Source organism: Homalodisca vitripennis, unplaced genomic scaffold (genome assembly GCF_021130785.1).
Source record: "Homalodisca vitripennis isolate AUS2020 unplaced genomic scaffold, UT_GWSS_2.1 ScUCBcl_11159;HRSCAF=20339, whole genome shotgun sequence".
Taxonomy (NCBI): Eukaryota; Metazoa; Arthropoda; class Insecta; order Hemiptera; family Cicadellidae; genus Homalodisca; species Homalodisca vitripennis.
Genome location: NW_025787342.1, coordinates 201 through 20,412, shown reverse-complemented (window position 1 = coordinate 20,412; position 20,212 = coordinate 201). Strand labels below are relative to the sequence as shown.

The window sequence follows — 20,212 nt, the reverse complement described above, 5'->3', positions numbered from 1 at the left end:
TCGAACACTTATTTAAATTTTAAAATATTAGAAATGATTGATTTTATCTCATAATTGACACGGGCTTAGAGTGAAAGGGGATAAATTTTCGCTTGTCATATTACTCACCATGTACATTAAGTACATTAAGTACACCATGTACTTGTGTATTAAGAGGGTGATAAAGACGGTCTCTGTGTTGCTTTGAGAGAAAACTGCCTAGAGGATATTAAATTAACCATTATAAAAACGAGCTAAGTTTTCTTAAGGATTCTGAAGATAAATATTAACGTTTAAGTTTGCAAGGAATAAGTTAACAACTTTGATTGTATTGAAATCTCTAATTCATGAACAATTAAAACTCTACAAGATTAATTCCTTAGTATTTTTCTTTTACTCTTTTACTCTTTTCAGTTTCAGGAAACTGTTGAAAAATATTAAATTTATATTATTCTCTGATGGAGGCAGATTTGTGCCTTCAGATTTTATTTGTAATCTAAGTAAATTTTATTTCATTTACCACTATGTAAAGTAGTCTAATTTGTATTTAATGTAGGATCTCTGTAGGCTCCACGCAATGACATTAGTGCTCGGGGATACTGGTGACCCCTCTCATTTGAAATGCCAGCTTTCCGCATGAGTGACTGTTAGAGAACGGCATGCAAGGCGGATGGCTTGCTACAAAACTGTAAACCTAGCATGTTAAGCAAAAGATATATGGCAAAGCTGCTACGAATTTAATTATATAACATTTGTTGACTACAGAAGATATAGAGAGGGAAAGATCTGCTTTCCATGCGATTTGGAATATTAGAGATAAATAAACACATGGCTTACTTAGAACATTTAATTTTATATTGTGGTACAATCAAAGGCAAAATGTTATATGTTATGTTTATTCAAACGACTCAGTTTTTGTTTCATTTGCTGTTCACCTACAAATAATGATATTACTCCTTGGTATGCTACAGTTACCATTGGCACTACGAACTCTAATTAAAGCTCCATAGAATGTTCAGCTTCATCTCGACCGGAAAAGTTACAAATGACGAATGAAAAGGTAACTTGCTCCCTGAATTACGAGGTGACAAGCTACAATTATGTCCGAGAGGATGGTGGTTAAAGAAGGTTGATTGTAGCTCTTTGCAGGTATTGCACTTATTTCCTGAACTTATTGCAGTTGTTTGTTTTGTATACAGAAATGTAGACCATTCTTCCTTATCTTTTTTACGAAGGATGTGATTGTCGAAAATTTTATCTGTTGAATAAAAATATAGTTCTCGGAGATGGGCAAAGCATCCTTAATTTAGTTTCCACTGGGACAGACAAATATATACAGAAAATTAATGTTTAACCCACAGACAAACAGAATACGTAACCTCCAAAAAATAATGTAAAAATATTCCATAGTTTAATTAGGTCATTCTTGAGATGAACAGTGGAAATCAGACACACAGGAAAAAGTACAAATAGAAAAAAATAACTCTCTTACTGAATCATTAGTGATAGGTAAGCATAATATGCAGCACCTGTTTACATTCTCAAGGTATTAAACTGAGTTTTAAGTTTTAGTAACGCTCAGTGCAATCTACATTGGAATAACAATATTCACTATTATCAAACTCTACCTTTACACATAAAATTAACTAGTACACAACGAAATGAATCGTGATGATGGGATTATAACGAGGTCTTGAGAATATATTTTCAGAGAAAGACTCAACTTCTCACCGTACTCTCTGACATGAAATACCGCCTTTGCTCAGTTTAATGTCCCTGTTCACTGCACTCTTTGTGAGTGGTAATTTTTCATTAAATGACTTTATAAATAGACTATTTTAATTACCAATTTACGATTCTACTTTAATGTTCAATTCTATTTAATGTTACTTTATGTGTGTATTCATTGAAGCAAACTAAAATGAATATTGAACGATGTTATATTTGCAACTTTAATTTTAATATTACCTCAGAAATTATACTAAACACGCTTTTAGTTTTGATGAAGAAAAAAGAATGCTTAAACTACATGAAAATGTTTATTATTAATTATAATTCTTTTTCTGATACAATATACTTGAATTTATGGGCTAAATAAACTAGAAATATATTTAAAGGTAAACTCTATGGACAAAGTAATCATTTGAAAACTGTAATAAATCAGAAAGCTTAATAACTTTATTTGTAATATACATTCTAACATTTGATTAGAATATCAAAATCAACCACAGGCAAGTTTTGATTTTTGTAGTATATATATATTAGTAACTTATGATATTTCGTATACATAATATATAATATCCTCAGAAATTTTCACTATCGGATTCTGTTTACCGCAATTATGTATTTATTTTGTATACATTATTTTGTATACAATCCACATTGACTATACATGTAACACACTGGATTCTAAATTGCGATCTATATATCATAATCGTGCCTTTAGCAAGAGATACCACTGTAAGTTTATATATATAATATATATATATATATATATATTATATATATATATATATTTAATTTATATAAACTTATAATATATATATATATATATATATATATATATATAATTTATATAAACTTATAATATATATATATATATAAGAAACGGCCAAATACAAAATAATTGAATCGTAAAAAGTGAGGGCTCTGTGGTGTAATGGTAGCACATTCACCCGGCAAGTGAGAGATCCGGGTTCGAGTCCCGGCGGAGCAAGTACTTCTTGCGATTCAATATTTATTGAAATTAAATTAGGCTGTTGCCACTTATACAAATTTAATATATATATATATATATATATATATATATATATATATATAACAGTTACACTATCAGTCAGTTACACTAACATATATCTAAAATGAATGAAAACACGCTTAACTCCTTATGAGAAAATTATATTCATCTTGTTTTAATCTATAACAATCAGCTCTTTAACCGATTTTGAAACAGTAAAATATGTTTATTGTGCATACTTATACTTACATGTCTTAAACGGGATGGCATTCGAAAGCAGTAAAAATAATTTTAAATTTGTTTATTAAAACATCTAATAAATATTAAGTTCATATTGACAGTCCTGTAAACCATTTTACAAAAATAACAGTATTTCAGAAATTTCATCCGTCTATACCTGTATTTTTTTAATATTATTATTTTAAAATATTAGTAATTTTTTCCTTTGGATCCATAGGATATTCATTCCTATGACTCAATAAGTCAAATATTGCGTCATCATGTGCATTAGCCTAGACCGAATGATCAGCAGTTGAATTAAAAGGCATTAAATTTCTACAAATGACTACCGAAACTCAAATTTGAACATATTGTAATAGTTTAAGAAAACCTTGAACTGCCTTCTTATAAACTGGACATATTACTGAGTCTAAGAGTGTTTGAACGATGATCAGATGTTTTAGATTAGTTTACAGATCTTGATTGTAGTTTTGTTGAATTTAAGATTACAAAGTTTTTAATTGGGTTAATTTTATTTTTATATATGTATACAATGACAATTTACACACTTAAACCAGCATTGCTAAATTGTAATAGTTTTCTGCTAAATATGTGGCCGCTTTCCACAACCATTACTTTTAGTTACCTAATTCTTCATGTCGGCTAGATGACTAGAGGTACACATAAGATTTATGGTTAAAAAATATAGCATATTTAACCAGAACATGTAACTGTCTGTTTCAGCTTCCAGCTGTGACGTCATCATCAACAGTGACTCAATGAAGAACGGAACTGTCAGTTCGCCCTCGTTTCCCAATCCTTACGCGCCCCGAAGTCACTGTCGCTACGACTTCCAAGGAAGGGGGAAGGAAAGGGTGCAGATCGTTTTCACAGACTTCAACCTCTACCACCCTACTGATGACTCCAAGGAGTGAGTATAAATTATTCTTTGTTATAATTTAATCCCTCCATTTTGCAGACCTTAAACATTTTTATTGTTATCACTAATTATATTTTATAACTAGTACTTAGTGATCTGTATTGTTCTTTTTGCTTTGAGACCTTATAATATGTAGGCTACTATATGATTTATATAGAATATACACTGATTATACTTAAAAAATATCTTATTATATAGGGTGATTCACGAAGATATGCCAAAACTGCGGTAGCCCCTTCTCCACGTAAAAATCATGAAAAAAGTTTTATACAAACATGAGTCCCAAATTGCTTTGTTAGTGAGTTACCGCTAGCGATAGATTTTCTTCGAAATTACAGTTCACCGAGTAAAATGACGTCTGCCAGAAATTCGAATAAGGCATAGGGGTAAATTTATTAGTTTGTATTTTTGTTGACCTGATAACTTGAACCAGGGCCCAGTACTGAAACTTAAGTAATTTTAGTGCAAAACCAGGGTCAAATACATAAATGGAGTAAAAACTGATGTTTATTCATCCGTGGGCAACAATAACTTTGTTATTTCCTCGCAGAAACAGAATTTTTTATTTAAACTTGTAGAAAATCAAACAAAAACGTTGCAAATCAAGTATACATATAGAGAATATATATTTGACTAAATGTATTTTTATTCATAACAGTACGACACGACAACATTTATGCGCCACAATTTCTACTAAGAAGTTGTAAATTTTATTTTTGTTATTAATAATTATTATATCATAGTGTAACGGTGCATTCAGGTAATAATGACATTCTGTACGGTTTGAATTAATTTGATTCCAAAACAGAATGATGCTTTGCAGGATATTTTAATTTCATAAGTTGGCAGTACATTAAGAAGCTGATTAACAATGATATATTTTGAACTGTATAATTTAAATAATTTTTAAATTTTATTCCATATGGGTATTGTTTTGTCTGTAGTAAGTGAGTTTAAGTATTGCTTTGCCGTAGTGACTAATAAATGATGAAACGAACACTACGTTTCGAGATCTGCAATCTGATCGTAAGTTGGCTGTACATTAAGAAGCTCATCAACAATTAAATAATTGTAATTGTATAATTTTTATAATTTTTAAAGCTAACACCTGAGGTTTATTCCATAGGCGTGTTGTTCTGTCTGTTGTAAGTAAGGTTCAGCCCGTGTATTGCTTTGCCGTAGTGAATGATTGGAGTATTCTTTGTTTGAAGTTTATTTTTAACGATGGAAGGCTTGTGAAGGAAACAGGATGTTTCCGGACATTTGCCATCGTTGATAGAAACATAAACATCAGGAACACTACGTTTCGACATTTGTAATCTTATCTCTTCTTCAGGTAAATACTAACCTAAAACATAATTACAAACAGAAACACATTACACATATGTGCTGTTAAACATTATTTCTTTAACATAATTAACACTTATCGTCGACTTTTAAGTGTAGGTTATTTTACCGATGAGTCACAGTACACATCGGGGTGGTATCAACAATTTACGAACCCAACATTTCATGGGCAGAATGGAACCCTTTTGCAACAATTAAACGAGAAGTTTAACAGTAGTCTCAGCATAACCATATAGTGGGGTATCATTCATGATTAGCTGATTTGACCGTTCTTTTTTAAAGAGCGCTTTGTAGGTCAGACATATTTAAACTTTCTACAGGAAGAATTATCGATATTGCTTGAAGATGTTCCTTTTTGCAATGTGACGCCAGCTGTACTTCCAACATGATGGCACATTGCAAGTTTGTCATATATTGTTTCCTCCTACTTGAGTTGACAGTTTAAAAATAAATGGATTAGTCATGGAGCTACTATACACTGGCCTCCTACGTCCCCAGATCATACGCTGTTGGATATTTGCGTATAGAAATGGTTGAAGGATAAAGTATTCGAAATATAATTAATTCCCCGTGATGCGCTAAATAGACGTAGTAATGAAGCTTGAACGCAGTTAAAGGAAAGCCATGTTGAACTACGAAAAGCAACCAGAGCCATCCTTAAACGAGCAGTAAAAATTTATTGAATTTGGCGGAGACACTTTTAACAATTTACTGTTGAATGGGTTATAATCCGGTGTTCTCCGGTTGATTTTACTTTGTACTTTTGTGAATGAAAATTCATTTAATCCAACATCAATCCCCTTTCTGTGAACTTGATTTACACAGTTTTTACGAGTATTATTCTAAACTGTGATCTGTTTCTTGGTGAAATAACAAAGTTATTGGGATTATTTAAAAAATTTCCTTAATTAATACATTAATAGTTCTACCTAGTTTCATTAATGAATGTTATTTACTTAGTATAAATTTTAAAAGGTTATAGTTTTTTTGTGCAGGATACATGCGCTTTGTGCGATTGATCCATACCAATATATCATTTTACATAGTACAAATTATTTTGTATGACATAGTTATGACAAAGTTAACAAAACATTAAAAAGGGCGTAAAATTCGTATTTATTATATTACTTAAGAGGTTACTCTAAGTTTTAATTTTATTGTTTTATAAATGGTATCAGAAGACAAACAGTTTGAATGAACTGATGATTTAAATACAAATAATGACCTCATAACTCAACTTCAAACAAGATGCCAAAAATCTGAAAAACTGCAACAATAGTAAAAAAAGCTGTATGGCGAAAATGAGAAATCGAGTTTTTAAGTAAACAGATAAAAAAGTTAATACCAAATACCTAAAATTACAATAGGATGATTACTGGGGAAAATGCAAGACTACGAATAGAATGTATAAAGAAGTATGGATTGTACAGAAATCGTAAATTATAAATAAGCTATCCAATTTTTCAGAATTTAAAAGGTTTCTTATATGTATACGCTAGGGCGATGTTGTTTCCAGTTGAGACAATGAGCTCCTAAATGATCTGGAAAACAGTGAAATAAATGAGTACTTTGTAAACATGGGGAATTTTATGAAGGGGATAAGGAATTAGAAATGGGTTACAGTACAAACACACGAGCCCATAATATAAATTGATCCGTGTTTACTAGTGCTTCTGAGGACGAAGTAAAATTTGTCATGAATGAAATACCCAACAAGAGGGTAGATATTGATACAATAAGTATTGATATAACTAAAGCCCTTGGTCCCTATGCATTTGGACCAATAAGCAATTTAGTCTTAAATTGAAAATCTTCCATAATCGTGAAAACAAACTCTGTCCTCCCATTACCAAAAACATCATAGAGCCCTTATAATCTACGTCAGATTAGACCAATATCTATGCAATGAATTATATAACTAAATAACAAATTATTTTTTACTTTTTCAAATATTCCTTTTTCTGTTTTCGAGTACATTAAGTGCTATGAATATGCAATAGTGTAGAGTCAAGAGTATAGAGACTTACTGATAGGGGGGTGGACAAAGAAGATTTCTGTGGCTTCATGGTGCCCTAATAAGTACGATGAATAAGTATGTGCCATGTTGCAGGTGTGAGAGCATAGATTCTCTGATGGCGTACGTACTGATAGAGGGGCGGATGGAGAAGATAGACAACTTCTGTGGCTCCATGGTGCCCAAACCTCTTATGAGCAACGGTCCCAGACTGATGCTGGAGTTCCGTGGTATATACTCCTCTAGATACGCCCGGGGATTCAGAGCCACCTACACCTTCACTGAGAGTGAGTGATAAATATTTTTAAATTTTGTATAAATAATTTTTCCACCAGAAGGCACTAAATTATGGGTATTATCTTTCATTGTATTGGTTACACGGGGTATACACTATTATCAAGTACTATGAGTGCTCTTTATTCCTTACTTGATTACAAAAACTAGAATACATAAAATATATAGACTGTCACATACAGTATCTTCTTGTGGTACTTTACGCCCCCATTAAGCTAGGCGATGCCTTATTTGCTAACGCACTCAATCTTCCTTATAATTGTTTATGATTATATGGCGGAGTTATTTCTTTTCACTAATTCAAGACATGTATGATGGAAGGATTAACAGTATTATAATTTATAATGACTATAAAGAGCATTGCAGCATATTATTTTCCTGACTTTTATATTATATTTTATATTAGCCCTATTTAGTGACCCAAACTTGGTTTGAAATATAATTTTACCGCCTATCTTGTATCTTTTTCAAAAAACCTAATTGTATTGTGGTCGATGAAACATAAAAAGAACCTTAAAATTTTGATACAAAATATTATATTCTGCCATTTAATAATATCTATTTCTACAACTTTTATTGACAGTTTAACAGTAACGCACGTTCTAAGATTATCTGAAGTTATGAAAGGGTTTTAAGATGAGTCGTGAGTTATAAACAAGTATTTCATAAGCCCTCTCGATTAAGTTGGTTTCGCTGAGGGATGACTCCAGTATAAAACCCGAAGTATAAATATTTGAGTTAATTAAAATCTAAATTGTTTTTTACAAACATGTACATCTACTTAAAGTTATACATTATACAATACATTTGCGATCTAAATACGACAGTATTATGTATTCAGGGGTTTAAGAACTGTGTTCGTAGATATGTAAGAAATGTATGTTTATTCTTTTTCGGCAAAGATTTAATATTAGTATAGGAAGATAGCATGAGTACTTATTATTATTCTAGCTGATCCGGCAAACTTTGTTTTGCCATATAAATTCCTATTGGTATATGCGAATGTGGTTTATGAGGGGAAGAAGCGGGGATCGCTGTAAACGATGACGGAATATAAAAATTACAAAATATTAAACATTCATATTTTCTCATTTAATATAATTTATTCTGTATAGATAATTAACATATATGATACATATAATAATATTAATAATTATATAACATCAATCTCTTAACTTAATGGACTCTACAATATTTTTAGTAGCTAATCTTCACCTAACACAACAAACTGAATTGTTTTTTCCATTTCAGAGCATGCCACATATAATTGCCCTTGTGAAAAGCAATATATTTACATGGATGATTTTCTACAACCTACGGTGAAAACCTGTATGGAGACTTCTGGCTCATGTGAATTGCCGACGCTAATCTTGATTTCCCTTCTTATCAATACCAAGAAAAAAATTTTTAAGTGTGTTTATGGTCATTGTCATTTATTTTGATACTAGAGTTTTATCCATTGCTGATTTTGCCTCTGTTCTGAAAAAAATTATATATATATATATATATATATATATATATGTGTGTGTGTGTGTGTGTGTGTGTGTTTATTTTAAGGACCATTAAGGAATTACTATATAGTTTCGTAAAGTTCATCTTGAATTAATCAATAACAAAAATATTAAAAGAATCAATAACAATGTGACCTTTATTCTGTAGTTCAATTTAAATATTTAACGAATTTATTTTATCAATTGCATGTTTTAGAGATCTTTTCCATTGAGTTGACAAACAATTTGGTTGTTCTGGTACCTGGCCTATCAGTGTCACAACGCTGTGGTTGATGTATATTTTAACCTGGAGTAATTGTGTGTTAGGTTAGGTATCCACCTGAGGAAGAGTTCAGATTGCAGATCTCAAAGCGTAGACATTGATTTCTTGTATAATTTAAGGATGCAAAATTCTCCGAAAACATCAATATCTTCTTAAAGCTGTTTGTAAAACTATATCATAGAAAACGTCAGATTTTTCAGACACCGGTTATAGAAGATACAATTGAATTAACCTAGAAACAACGTCGGTCTACTGATTGGGGATTGGGTAGTAAAAAGAAAGTTACTTTTTAATGATTGGCTGGGTTTTATCTTTTTTTCTAGTTCGATCGTGATGTAAAGAGTTGAAAATAGAAAACTTACATTATCGATTTCTTCTGTCAAATGGCCCAAGGCATGCTTGTCTGTATCACATGTTATCACTGTAATATTATTCAGCTGGTTTTTAAACGGCAATATCCATAACAATTTATAGCATGTAATCTTATTTTGGTTATTTACTGTTTATTCAAATAACAAGATGCATTATAAATGAACAGCATCTTTTTTTATCTTTTATATTGGGCTAATAAATGTGTGGTATTAGAGTCCTATAATTGTCTAGGCTACGATGAACATATTTTATACTTACTTTATTAAACTCAAATATTAAAGAATACTAAACTTTATATGTAATATAAATTGTTACAGTTCTTTATAATAGACAAATTTTAAACTTATTTGCGTAAGGTGTTTACGTAAATAATGATTTAAACGTGTGAAGGACAAGGTAAGCAGAGCATCTGTATTGCACCTCCTTACCTAATATAATACAAGGAACCCTCTCAGCGTCTTTGTTAGGTCTTATTGTGTTAGGCAGCCAAACATTTATATTACAACTGATGCAGCGAACGAGGTGTTAGAAATTATTTAAGATATTTTATCTTCCTCTTTTTCTTAAGATATTTATATTAATTTGGAACTTGCTTGTTATAATATAATAAATGAAAAACTTTGATTTATTTGAATAAATGTCTTTTTATAATGTTTTCCTGAATAGTTTCTGTGTACACAATATTAAAAAAACAATAGACATTGAAAATGTATGCGTTTCACAACTCAAAATCATTATCTAATAAAACTTCATAAAAAATAAAAATTTTCTCATTTTTTTCTTGCATTGTTATGCCATAAATAAAAAGAGCATTACACATTGAAGGAAACGTGAATTTAAGGAATTGTTACCCGGGTAAATATATAGTGTATGAGTCCTATTTACTTAATTAAATTATGAATACTCAATATTATTAACACAATGGTTTCCAAAATCTTTAAGTATAATATTTTCATTTTTATTTGTGTAAATAAATACTAATACATTTGCGATCTAAATTCAACGTGGCAACAATTTCAAAAGCATTTTATTTAATTGAAAAAGTTCAGAAAAACATAAAACAAAATTTATATTTTGTTCAACCATCAAATTGGTATAATATTATTACTATTTAAAGATAAATTAAAATGCGAATTAGATACATACTGTTAAATACAAAACCAAGATTATAGGCTCCACAAGTTTAATGTTTGATACTTTATTAGGTACAGAATATTTTTACCTCTTGTAATAAATTATAAGGATACAGAAAAGTCATAATATTGTCCGATAACCAAAAAAGCCAATACCTGAAACAGAGCTCGTGTTTCGAACTTATAGTAAAATGTATTCGTAATTCGCCAATAAGATATAATACATATATAAAAATGTACATATATATATATATATATATATATATATATAGGTATATATAAGGTGATACAAGTAAGGTAAATAATTGTTGTTATCACTTTCACATGTTCTAGAAATAATGTTGAATAATTTAATTAGATAAATACACTTTAATACCATAAAACATTAAAACAAATTTAGTTACTAAACACTTACCATAGAATATTAAAATTTTAATAAACTAAAATCGGATTTTATTTTAGATACCACAGTATTTATCTGAAAGAAACAACTTGATCAACAACTGGAATATCCAGGAGACTATAATAGTTTTTGTGGAGAATGTTGTAAGAGCATCTTTTATTATTAAAGATTTAGAAAAATAACTTTATTTAACAACTATTACTAGGTTATAACTTATTATAATCCACCTGAAAATATGACTAGTATAATAATTCAATGGGCATAAATAGATTACGCACATCCTTTCAATAGCAACACTCTTGTCAAAAACAAGCACTATTACGTTAGAAAAAAATTAACTTCAGCTCTCTTTTTCTATTATTAATGAAGGAGAGATCACAAGGACGAATAACGATATTCAGGTGAAGTAGAGGTTTTAGTTAAACTTTAACTTGTGGCCTTCTGGCTATGAAATGCAGCGATCTCTTTTTACCATTCATTTTTATTGTAAAATTCTTTAAAATGAGGGAGATCTAAATGTTACGAAGATTATAACCTGCTTGTAACCTCCCAATTGTAAGGGAGACCTATAGAGTTTAAAACAAAACATATTTTACGGAAGTAATAGTACAAAAAAATGATATTTGTATTTTTAAACTAAGAAAAACTTTATAGGAAGTAACTTAAAGAACAGTAACACCACAATGCCGTTCTGGAGTTAAGGCTATTGATTAAGAACTGAACACTTTCTTTGATGCAACTGTCTCCTCCCCTCCCTACCCTCCCAACCGTAACTGTTTGAGAATTCATTTTTGTGTTACGGAAACCATGGCTTCGGGCTCCAATTTTCATTCTCATCCTCATCTATATAATTTTAAGTCCAATGGATGCCCAGGGTAGATAAAAATATACTATAGCAATACTACCACACCAACTAACACAAAATACAGGGATATGAATTATAACAGATGTTCATCATCAATAAAAAGACTCAATTCAAAATTTTTGAAGAGAGTTAAAAATATATTTATAGTGATTTGAAGCAAACCCTTAAAAAAAGCAGCCGGCTTGAAAAGTTCTCTTTCCTTTAATTTAGTATTCTGCATCAACAAATGACTCCAATAAATACTATTGAATCAATTTTAGCCTTTTTAATCAAGGGTTTTCCTTGATTTTTCCTTGTTAATCAAGGAAACATTATTTATAAAGTTTCATGATAAATTAAAAGCCTAAATTACTATTTAATATTAAAACTTCTTGTAGAAAAAAACTACTAGATTTAGGAGTATACATAATCGAGTTAGACAAATACATGTGATAACTAGAGACCGAGTGCTTAGAGTATTTCAGAGTTAGTGTTAGGTATAAAAGCTTTCAGAAACCAGATGTTCCAGTGCCTTAACATATCTGTCTTATGAGCTATTAGGGAAATGTACCTGTATTTAATAGCTAGTGAACCAAAAGGTCTGGTTTAAAATATGCATATACATTAATATAAAGCCTCATACTTTTGTACACTTGCTCCAAACTTTTATATTCGTTTGAAGTAAACAGATATAGAATTTTATGTGATTATGTGTAATACAAAATTTCGAGTATAATTGCGTACTATTGAAACAACACATATATACCAGTTTATTATCACATACAAAGTCTAGCTATAACAAAGAATCAGATTATTTGAGTAAGCTACTCCACAAAGGACCGTAATACTATGGCCTGAGGTTAAGTATTGCAGTATATCACGTTCGGCACAGACTGTAATAACGGACTTATTGCCTGTAATATTACAGACTAGGAGGGAAAATCCAATAATAGCAGTATGTGACTACATGATATGTGGTAAACATATTCTTCCCTTTTATGTTTCTGTTGGTTACCAAGTAACATTTGTTTCTTGTAGTCTACTTTCTAGTTTCATCTAAACTGCATCCTTTAGTTCGCTTTTCATACAATTTTTGATAGCATCTATTATACTGCCTACTACAGAAAATTTGCCAATTTAAATAAACGTATAAGCCTAGAGATCGTATACTAACCAAACCCTCATTATGTGAATTGTATTATTTCAACATTTAAAATATTTGTTGCATTGTTAGCGGAAAACAATTAGAGACTACGAACAGCGGCCATGTAATACAACGGCAGTCGCAAGGTCAACATAACATCCAATTAGTTATTTAGGACAGACAATGATGTCCAATGTAACAAGATCTTACGTTATACCTGTAGGATATATAGCACCCTATTATCCCTTACAATGGAGGTTTATGTTGACAGTGCGTTATCTCAATTTATAACAAGCCCTGATTTAGACACTTGTGACACATTTAATTTGGAAATACCATATTCTGGTTTAAATTTTCAGGATTTCTGGCGTGTTTATTGCGAATTAATTAAAATGTAATTTATACAATTAAATATCTATGGTATTACTCTACTCTAGAAGTATAACTCTGCAAAGAACACATATTCAACCCACAACTTATAAAGACGCCATTAGATAACTAATAATTTGTATTGCTCCCAATTTGTATCAACGCAATGTCATGTAAGTGATGAAATGTTATGGCAGAATAATATACAACTGTTATAAACAGAAACAGAAACACTTTTTACCGTTTTTTATCCAAAGTTTAAAGATAAACTAAGTTCTCTGTAAGAGTTCACAGTGGCTTTTAGTAAGTAATGAACCACGTAGAGTTTTCAGCATAATCTGGGACAAATTTCCCCTTTTTATTTTTGCAATTCACTGCCTGAACGTTTCTTTTTGTAGATATGAATAACGAGGGTTTTAAATTATCTTGAAAAAAAATGCTATACATGAAAATACAAGTTTTTTTGCCTTGTATTTACTTCTTTAAATAACAAATCCTGTTGTTTTATTTAACCAAAACGATAACTTTACAAAAACTAATAATCCAAGAACCAATAGCCCATTTTCACCTGTATTGTACAGGTTATTGATACTCTTAAAATTGAAAAAAAAGACTAATCTCTATACAAAATGGAATGCCGCTGCAGTAGATAAGGGTTTAAAATTGGAAAGTATAAGTAATATCAAAATGTATCTTTTCAAATAATATCATGCAGCTTTAGACGTTTTAGGTCTAAGTTCATTTTGCACAGTCAGTCAACTAAAAAAATGTCAACTATTTTGTTCAATATTTCAGTTTCAAGTCTCTAAGGTTCAAGATATCGATTTAAGCGAAATTTAATTCGGATCCCTTTGACAAGTTTTATGGCTGTAAAACAGCGTTCAATTAAATGTATAATTGACAGTGAAGAATCATCCTGGAAGTATTTCTCTAATCCAACATACTCTAATTAAATTTGATTTTTAAAAACGGTTTTGGAACATACATCTGTGATAAATTGAACACTATCTAGATACATATATGAATTTACTGCATCAAAGTGTATTCTAAATTGATATAAACTGTGTTGTAGTTTGGTTCATATGCAAACTTAAAAGGGTGGTGAAATATCCAAATTAGTAGTTTTCTAACAAAGACCTCAACACATTATCAAGAGCATATATTGATCCAGACAAGTAAAGTCATGAGATAATTCTATGTCTTTTAGAGACCAGAGTATACACTACAAAGGTCAAATCAAAATCAAATCAAGGTAACAGGCAGAATGTGAATATTGGACCAGTCAGAAGGTAAAGTCAACAGTGATAGTTCTCTGTCGTAAAGGGACCTGAGTAAACACTATATAAGTACAAAGTCAATATTGGCAAATTGAACATCGTGTACAACGGAGATATGCCGGAAACAGGAGCTAAACTCAATATTTAAATGTTAAAAAATGGATATAGTTGAATATCCATCTGCTTCTCTGCCCAAAAAAAAATCTTGATGACTGGTTGAATTCAGGGCTTTGATGATTGATGATTTAGCGCGGTAGCGCGGACACTTATTTATTGGAAGTACGTTCTGAGTAACTTACATTACATTTTCACAATATTAAAAAGTATAAAATGATTTTCACGCAAAAATTTCATCTGGGTCAATAACATTTTACAGGTATATCGAATACTATGGGACACTTAAGGATGTCTATGCTCTGTGTCTTGTTACAGCTTAATTTGTAGATTACCACTATTATTATCAGTCGTTATGAAATGCTGTCAAGTAAATAAATGCCCCAGTATCTCGTAATGTCCATTACAGGTTCTCATCAATGGTTATGTTAGTTGCATCTTAGTTATAATTGTCGCTTACATTTGACTTATTACTTTCCAGTTGGATCTAAACTAGTTATAGCAAACACTAATGTGTTACTTATAACTGGGCTGTTTTATAGATGTCCGTGAGCGAAAATCACTACCGTAAATATATGAGGGGCAAGAGTAAATTAATAAGGGTAGTCTATTATAGGGCATGATTATTATAGTTGTTGGGGCTTTCTACTTGTTAGAGGTTTTTTGCTAGTCTAGGGATAAGTGTGCCACTCCTACCCACTTTGACCCGAGAGGCTGGCATAGAACTGGCGTCTCCTTCTACTAAGGAGAAATGACCAATATTAATGTCCAAATCCATTATTCCTGAACCTCTACAGAAGGCATCCCATACCATAACCTGAATCATCCATAATATCCTGTCCATCTAGATGCAGGACAATGGTTGCTTTTTGAACCAATGGAAATTTATTAGTTTCTTAACGTAAGAAAGCAAGAAAGCTACAGCTGTATACTCAGCTGTCACGTAGATGTAAAATAAAGGGATAAAGATACAGATAAGTGATAAAGATTGCAAATGCTACAAAACACAAGTATCAATCACTAAGGAGGCCTAGTAAATAAAACTCTGCTCATGCTTCCATGTATGTTCGCACTTATCCCAGAACTCGCCCAACAGCACCTCGTCCTCAGCTTACTCCTGCTAGTTACCAAGAGTCAATAATTATAGCTAACCCTTTTTGTTCCAGACTTCGGTGTCATGACGGGGGTACAGCACGACGCCCTGCCCTGTGCCTTCATGTTCAACAGCACCGGGCCCCAGGGCTCACCCAATGGTACCTTCTCCTCTCCCCAACTTCCCTGGGTTCTACCCCCGGGACACCGAGTGCCATTACTTCTTCCACGGCGACACCAACCAGAGGGTGCGTCTTCACTTCCACTACTTCGACGTCGAAGGGGTTCTTCCGTAAGTATACTTAACCAACGGTAACTGTTTATTTATCCATTTATTTATTAATGAGCTAATGTTTTGAAGCTATTTTTCAGTAATACATTATAATTTGTATAAAAAAATATGGTACAAATTACCATACAGGAAAATTAAAATAATTTTTTTTATTTGCCAGAATAATTACATTTTTATAAATCTTCAGTATTACCAAATTATGTCAAACAGTCGCACTATATTGAAACCTCGATCAAACATACACTTTCGACTACCATACATATTGCATTCATGTCAATTTTCCCACTTCCATTCTGCTAACTATGCGGTCATCAGTCGTATTTTATAAACTCAGATCTGTGAAATTCGTAAGACACTAAACAGCTTTCTAAACGAGATTTCGATACCTTGGGGTTGTGGAATTTGTTATTGAATCAGCCCATTTGATTATAATGTGAGTTAATGCCTAAACGCGTGTTTTCGCAAACCTCCGTTCTGTGTCCTCCCAGTCCGGTAGACATATCTACCAAGCGTTTCGTACTTATGTATGTCTCAACTGCTTGTCATTGCACCTTTACAGATACAGAACAATGCCTCTAAAATATAGAGACTTAACAGAGTCTGTAGTGTCGGCCTTTTGAATCCCTCATTTTCTCTGAACTTTAATATTGCGATTACCTAAACTCCTTTTATTTGAATTTAAAACCTCTGGAGATTAGTAGTTTGTTCTTGCTCCCTACAAAACATAAACTGTAAGTTATATGAGCATAAATAGAGCAATAATACAACGTCTTTAGAAAGTCAATAGAGCGGTATTCTGGTAAAGACCTCAAACATTAATACCCGAGGACAGTTTGTATTATCAATCTCTATCCAGGAAGGTTTATTAAAATTTTGAACGATCAACTTCACTATAAACAGTGTAATCCAATAAGGTGAACGATCTGTTATTTGGAACTCTTGACTCCAATGACAAAATCAGGTCATCAATTAATTTTGGGAAATTCGATGGAATTAACAGTGTTGAAAATCAGAACTGATTATTTCTACAAAATTTCCTGTCCCAGTAAAGATTTCAATTTTTTTCAGCAACGTACTATACGGTTCTCCTCTGTAGCATTGATGATCCTATGTCTTTGAAAGATTTCAAAAAAATCAGACAGAATAAAATTGATTCCTAATAGATCCCAAAGCTCAGGTGAGATGAATTTAGAGAGTCTAATTGCGATTTTACCCATTTGCGTTCACTGGTTTAGAGATAAGCTGAGCCTCACTTCTAATACCATATAATTCTAGTTTGTCGAGCAGTTTATAGTGTTGTACACACTCGAATGCTTTAGAAAAATCCCTCTATAACCATTTCGACGTCACTCGCCACCACGTCTATTGTTGACATAGCCTTTCTAATGCCGAATTGATCGCCAGAAAAATGGTTGTTTAATTAACTTATATTATTACTATACGTTGTACTTAAACTAAATTTCGGACTATTTAGAATCTATTATTCACTAGACTTTGCCTTATCTCCGCCTAAAACTCCCATCATAAACCAGTAAGCGAAGCTGTAAGGGGTGCTCTTGTATTGATTACGCGCGATAACTATTTATAGGTCGTTCAAGACACTACCATACCCATTCCAGAGAACTAATAGTCATATCTGACGTTGCATGAATAAAAAATGCTAAAAATACCTTTAAATTTGATTGAAATCAATATTACCTCCTATTAGAGATGTAGCCTCTAAAAGTGTTTGATAAATACGTAAACCTTTTTAACACCTTTTAAACTTTTTTATTTTCGTAAAATGTACATTTCGAATTCTGGGAATTCATCTTCAGGTACCTTAGTTTACCTTCATTAACTTATATTAATTACTATACGGTGTACTTAAAACTAAATGTAGGGCTATTTGGAATCTATGATGCACTAGACTTGATCGACATAAATATTTTTTCCTAATTATTTTCAATGTTTGGCGTAATCATTACGCTTCGTACAACGTTATATTTTAAAATACGTAGTAGAATACATTATTTATGAAATGTTCAAACTTAAGATGTTTTCTTCATACATTGTGAATATATAACAAATCAGAACTATTTCAGGAATTAATGTCTTGGCAAAGAGTCTGAATTTCCCATTTGGCTGCAACTCAAAACAAATTTTAGAGCAATATTAAGTTTCTGAAGTTGACGAGCGTAAATCATTTCAGGTTAGATAATACTCATTCATCCCCTGTAACAGCAACAAAAATCTCCACCCTTGACAAGTAACTGTCCCGCTCCAAGTTTTGATTTAATTCTAAAAAGTGTTCTTTGTTTATTATAAATCACAATGTTGCATTTTGTTTCAAGATAAAGTTCATGTTAGTCCTATCTCAACTATTATAGTACATCTATTAAGTCATTTTAATACAAGAATAAAGTATATTTATCAGGTCAAAGCATATGAGGTATATTTTTTTTTTTAGTCTGAGAGTGCTGAAACATTGTGGACAAAGGCCCAGGGAGGTAAACATTTAAACAGGACTGGTGCAAACACAGGTGCAGGAATTGTTTGCCACTAGAGAAAAAATAATTTTCTGGTATATACTAACCGGTTTGTGACTGGTTTTAAATAATCCCAATATTATAAGTCTTGTTGAACTCTACTGAAGGTAAACTATACTTAAATAGATGCTTGGCTTATGATGACGCAGACACCTATAGTGAAATTGATTTAGTGCAACATAAAAACATTACAAGACACTAAACATGACTTTTTTAATAAAATAGTATGCATCTAAACCATAAAAATCTCTCTCTGTAAATAAAATAAAATAAAGTCAGTAAAACAACATAGTTTAAGCTATAACAAGTAAATCGATTAAGATTCCTTTTGGGAGTTTAATATTGAGAAACAATGTTAATAGGTATTCATCTAGCTAAAAAGTGCGCAAATCATATTTGTTGTATCAATTCTATATTTATTGCTCAGTTTTTTTTAAATTTGGTCCTATAAAATGGTAGAGTTTCGAATTAGGTACTTACAGGTTATGTATACAAAAAGCAATATAATTAAAAGAATCTGAATAATTACACCATTAAACTAATTTGACATAATTAACAATTGTTATTAGTTTTATATCATGGCATAAGACCTACGCATCTATTATTACTATTAGACTTAAAGGTTGATTTTAAAGAATTTATATTATTTTTCATTTCATTTAGTGTCACTACTGTGTAATTATGCTAATTAATCATGCTATTAGAAATTTTGATCTATCAATAGTAATAGTAAAAGAAAACCTATATGTATTATACTTCTAATTATAGGCGGTGCATACCCGCCAAAACAAGTACAATGGTGGATATTGAAATTGAAGATATCTATAGCTGTGGATCCAACGCTTGGAAGCTGACATAAATAAGCAGAAACTGGGAGTGGGGCGATAACATCGTATTGTTGTTGTATTTGGATCAGCATCTCGGCTTCCTTAATATAAAGCAACCCTTACATTGGGGCGGAACAAAACATTGATGCTTTTGATACATTTATTTCTGTTATATATATAAAAATCCCAATATAAACAATCCTAATGTTAAATAATTATTCAGAATTATAGGACTTCAATTCAAATTGTATTAAATACATTGTAGTATTTATATTGAATGCTATCAGGTACACCGCACCCAAACGAATATCACACCTTTACTAATTTCACAATACTGCAGACAAATTACTGTTCCACGGTAGCCAACTTGGAACGTGTTCTGGAAAGTATGTTTCTTAGCTCCACGGTGTATGTTGTAATTAGTGGCAGAACGTTTCCCTCACCCCTCCCTATAATTCTACCTACAATTTCAAATATGGATGGACTAAAAATGGTATTTCTTTGCCTATAGTCT

General features: G+C 31.4%; 1 protein-coding gene across 1 annotated transcript; it reads left to right on the top strand.

Moving 5' to 3' along the window:
- Positions 1-3,678: 3,678 nt before the first annotated feature.
- Positions 3,679-16,343, top strand: LOC124374921 (suppressor of lurcher protein 1-like; the record flags this gene model as incomplete). The annotated part of the gene is made up of 3 exons (XM_046833055.1): positions 3,679-3,866; positions 7,333-7,523; positions 16,126-16,343. Coding segments are annotated over exons 1-3 (561 nt in total), but the record flags the coding sequence as incomplete, so codon positions are not given.
- Positions 16,344-20,212: the final 3,869 nt, after the last annotated feature.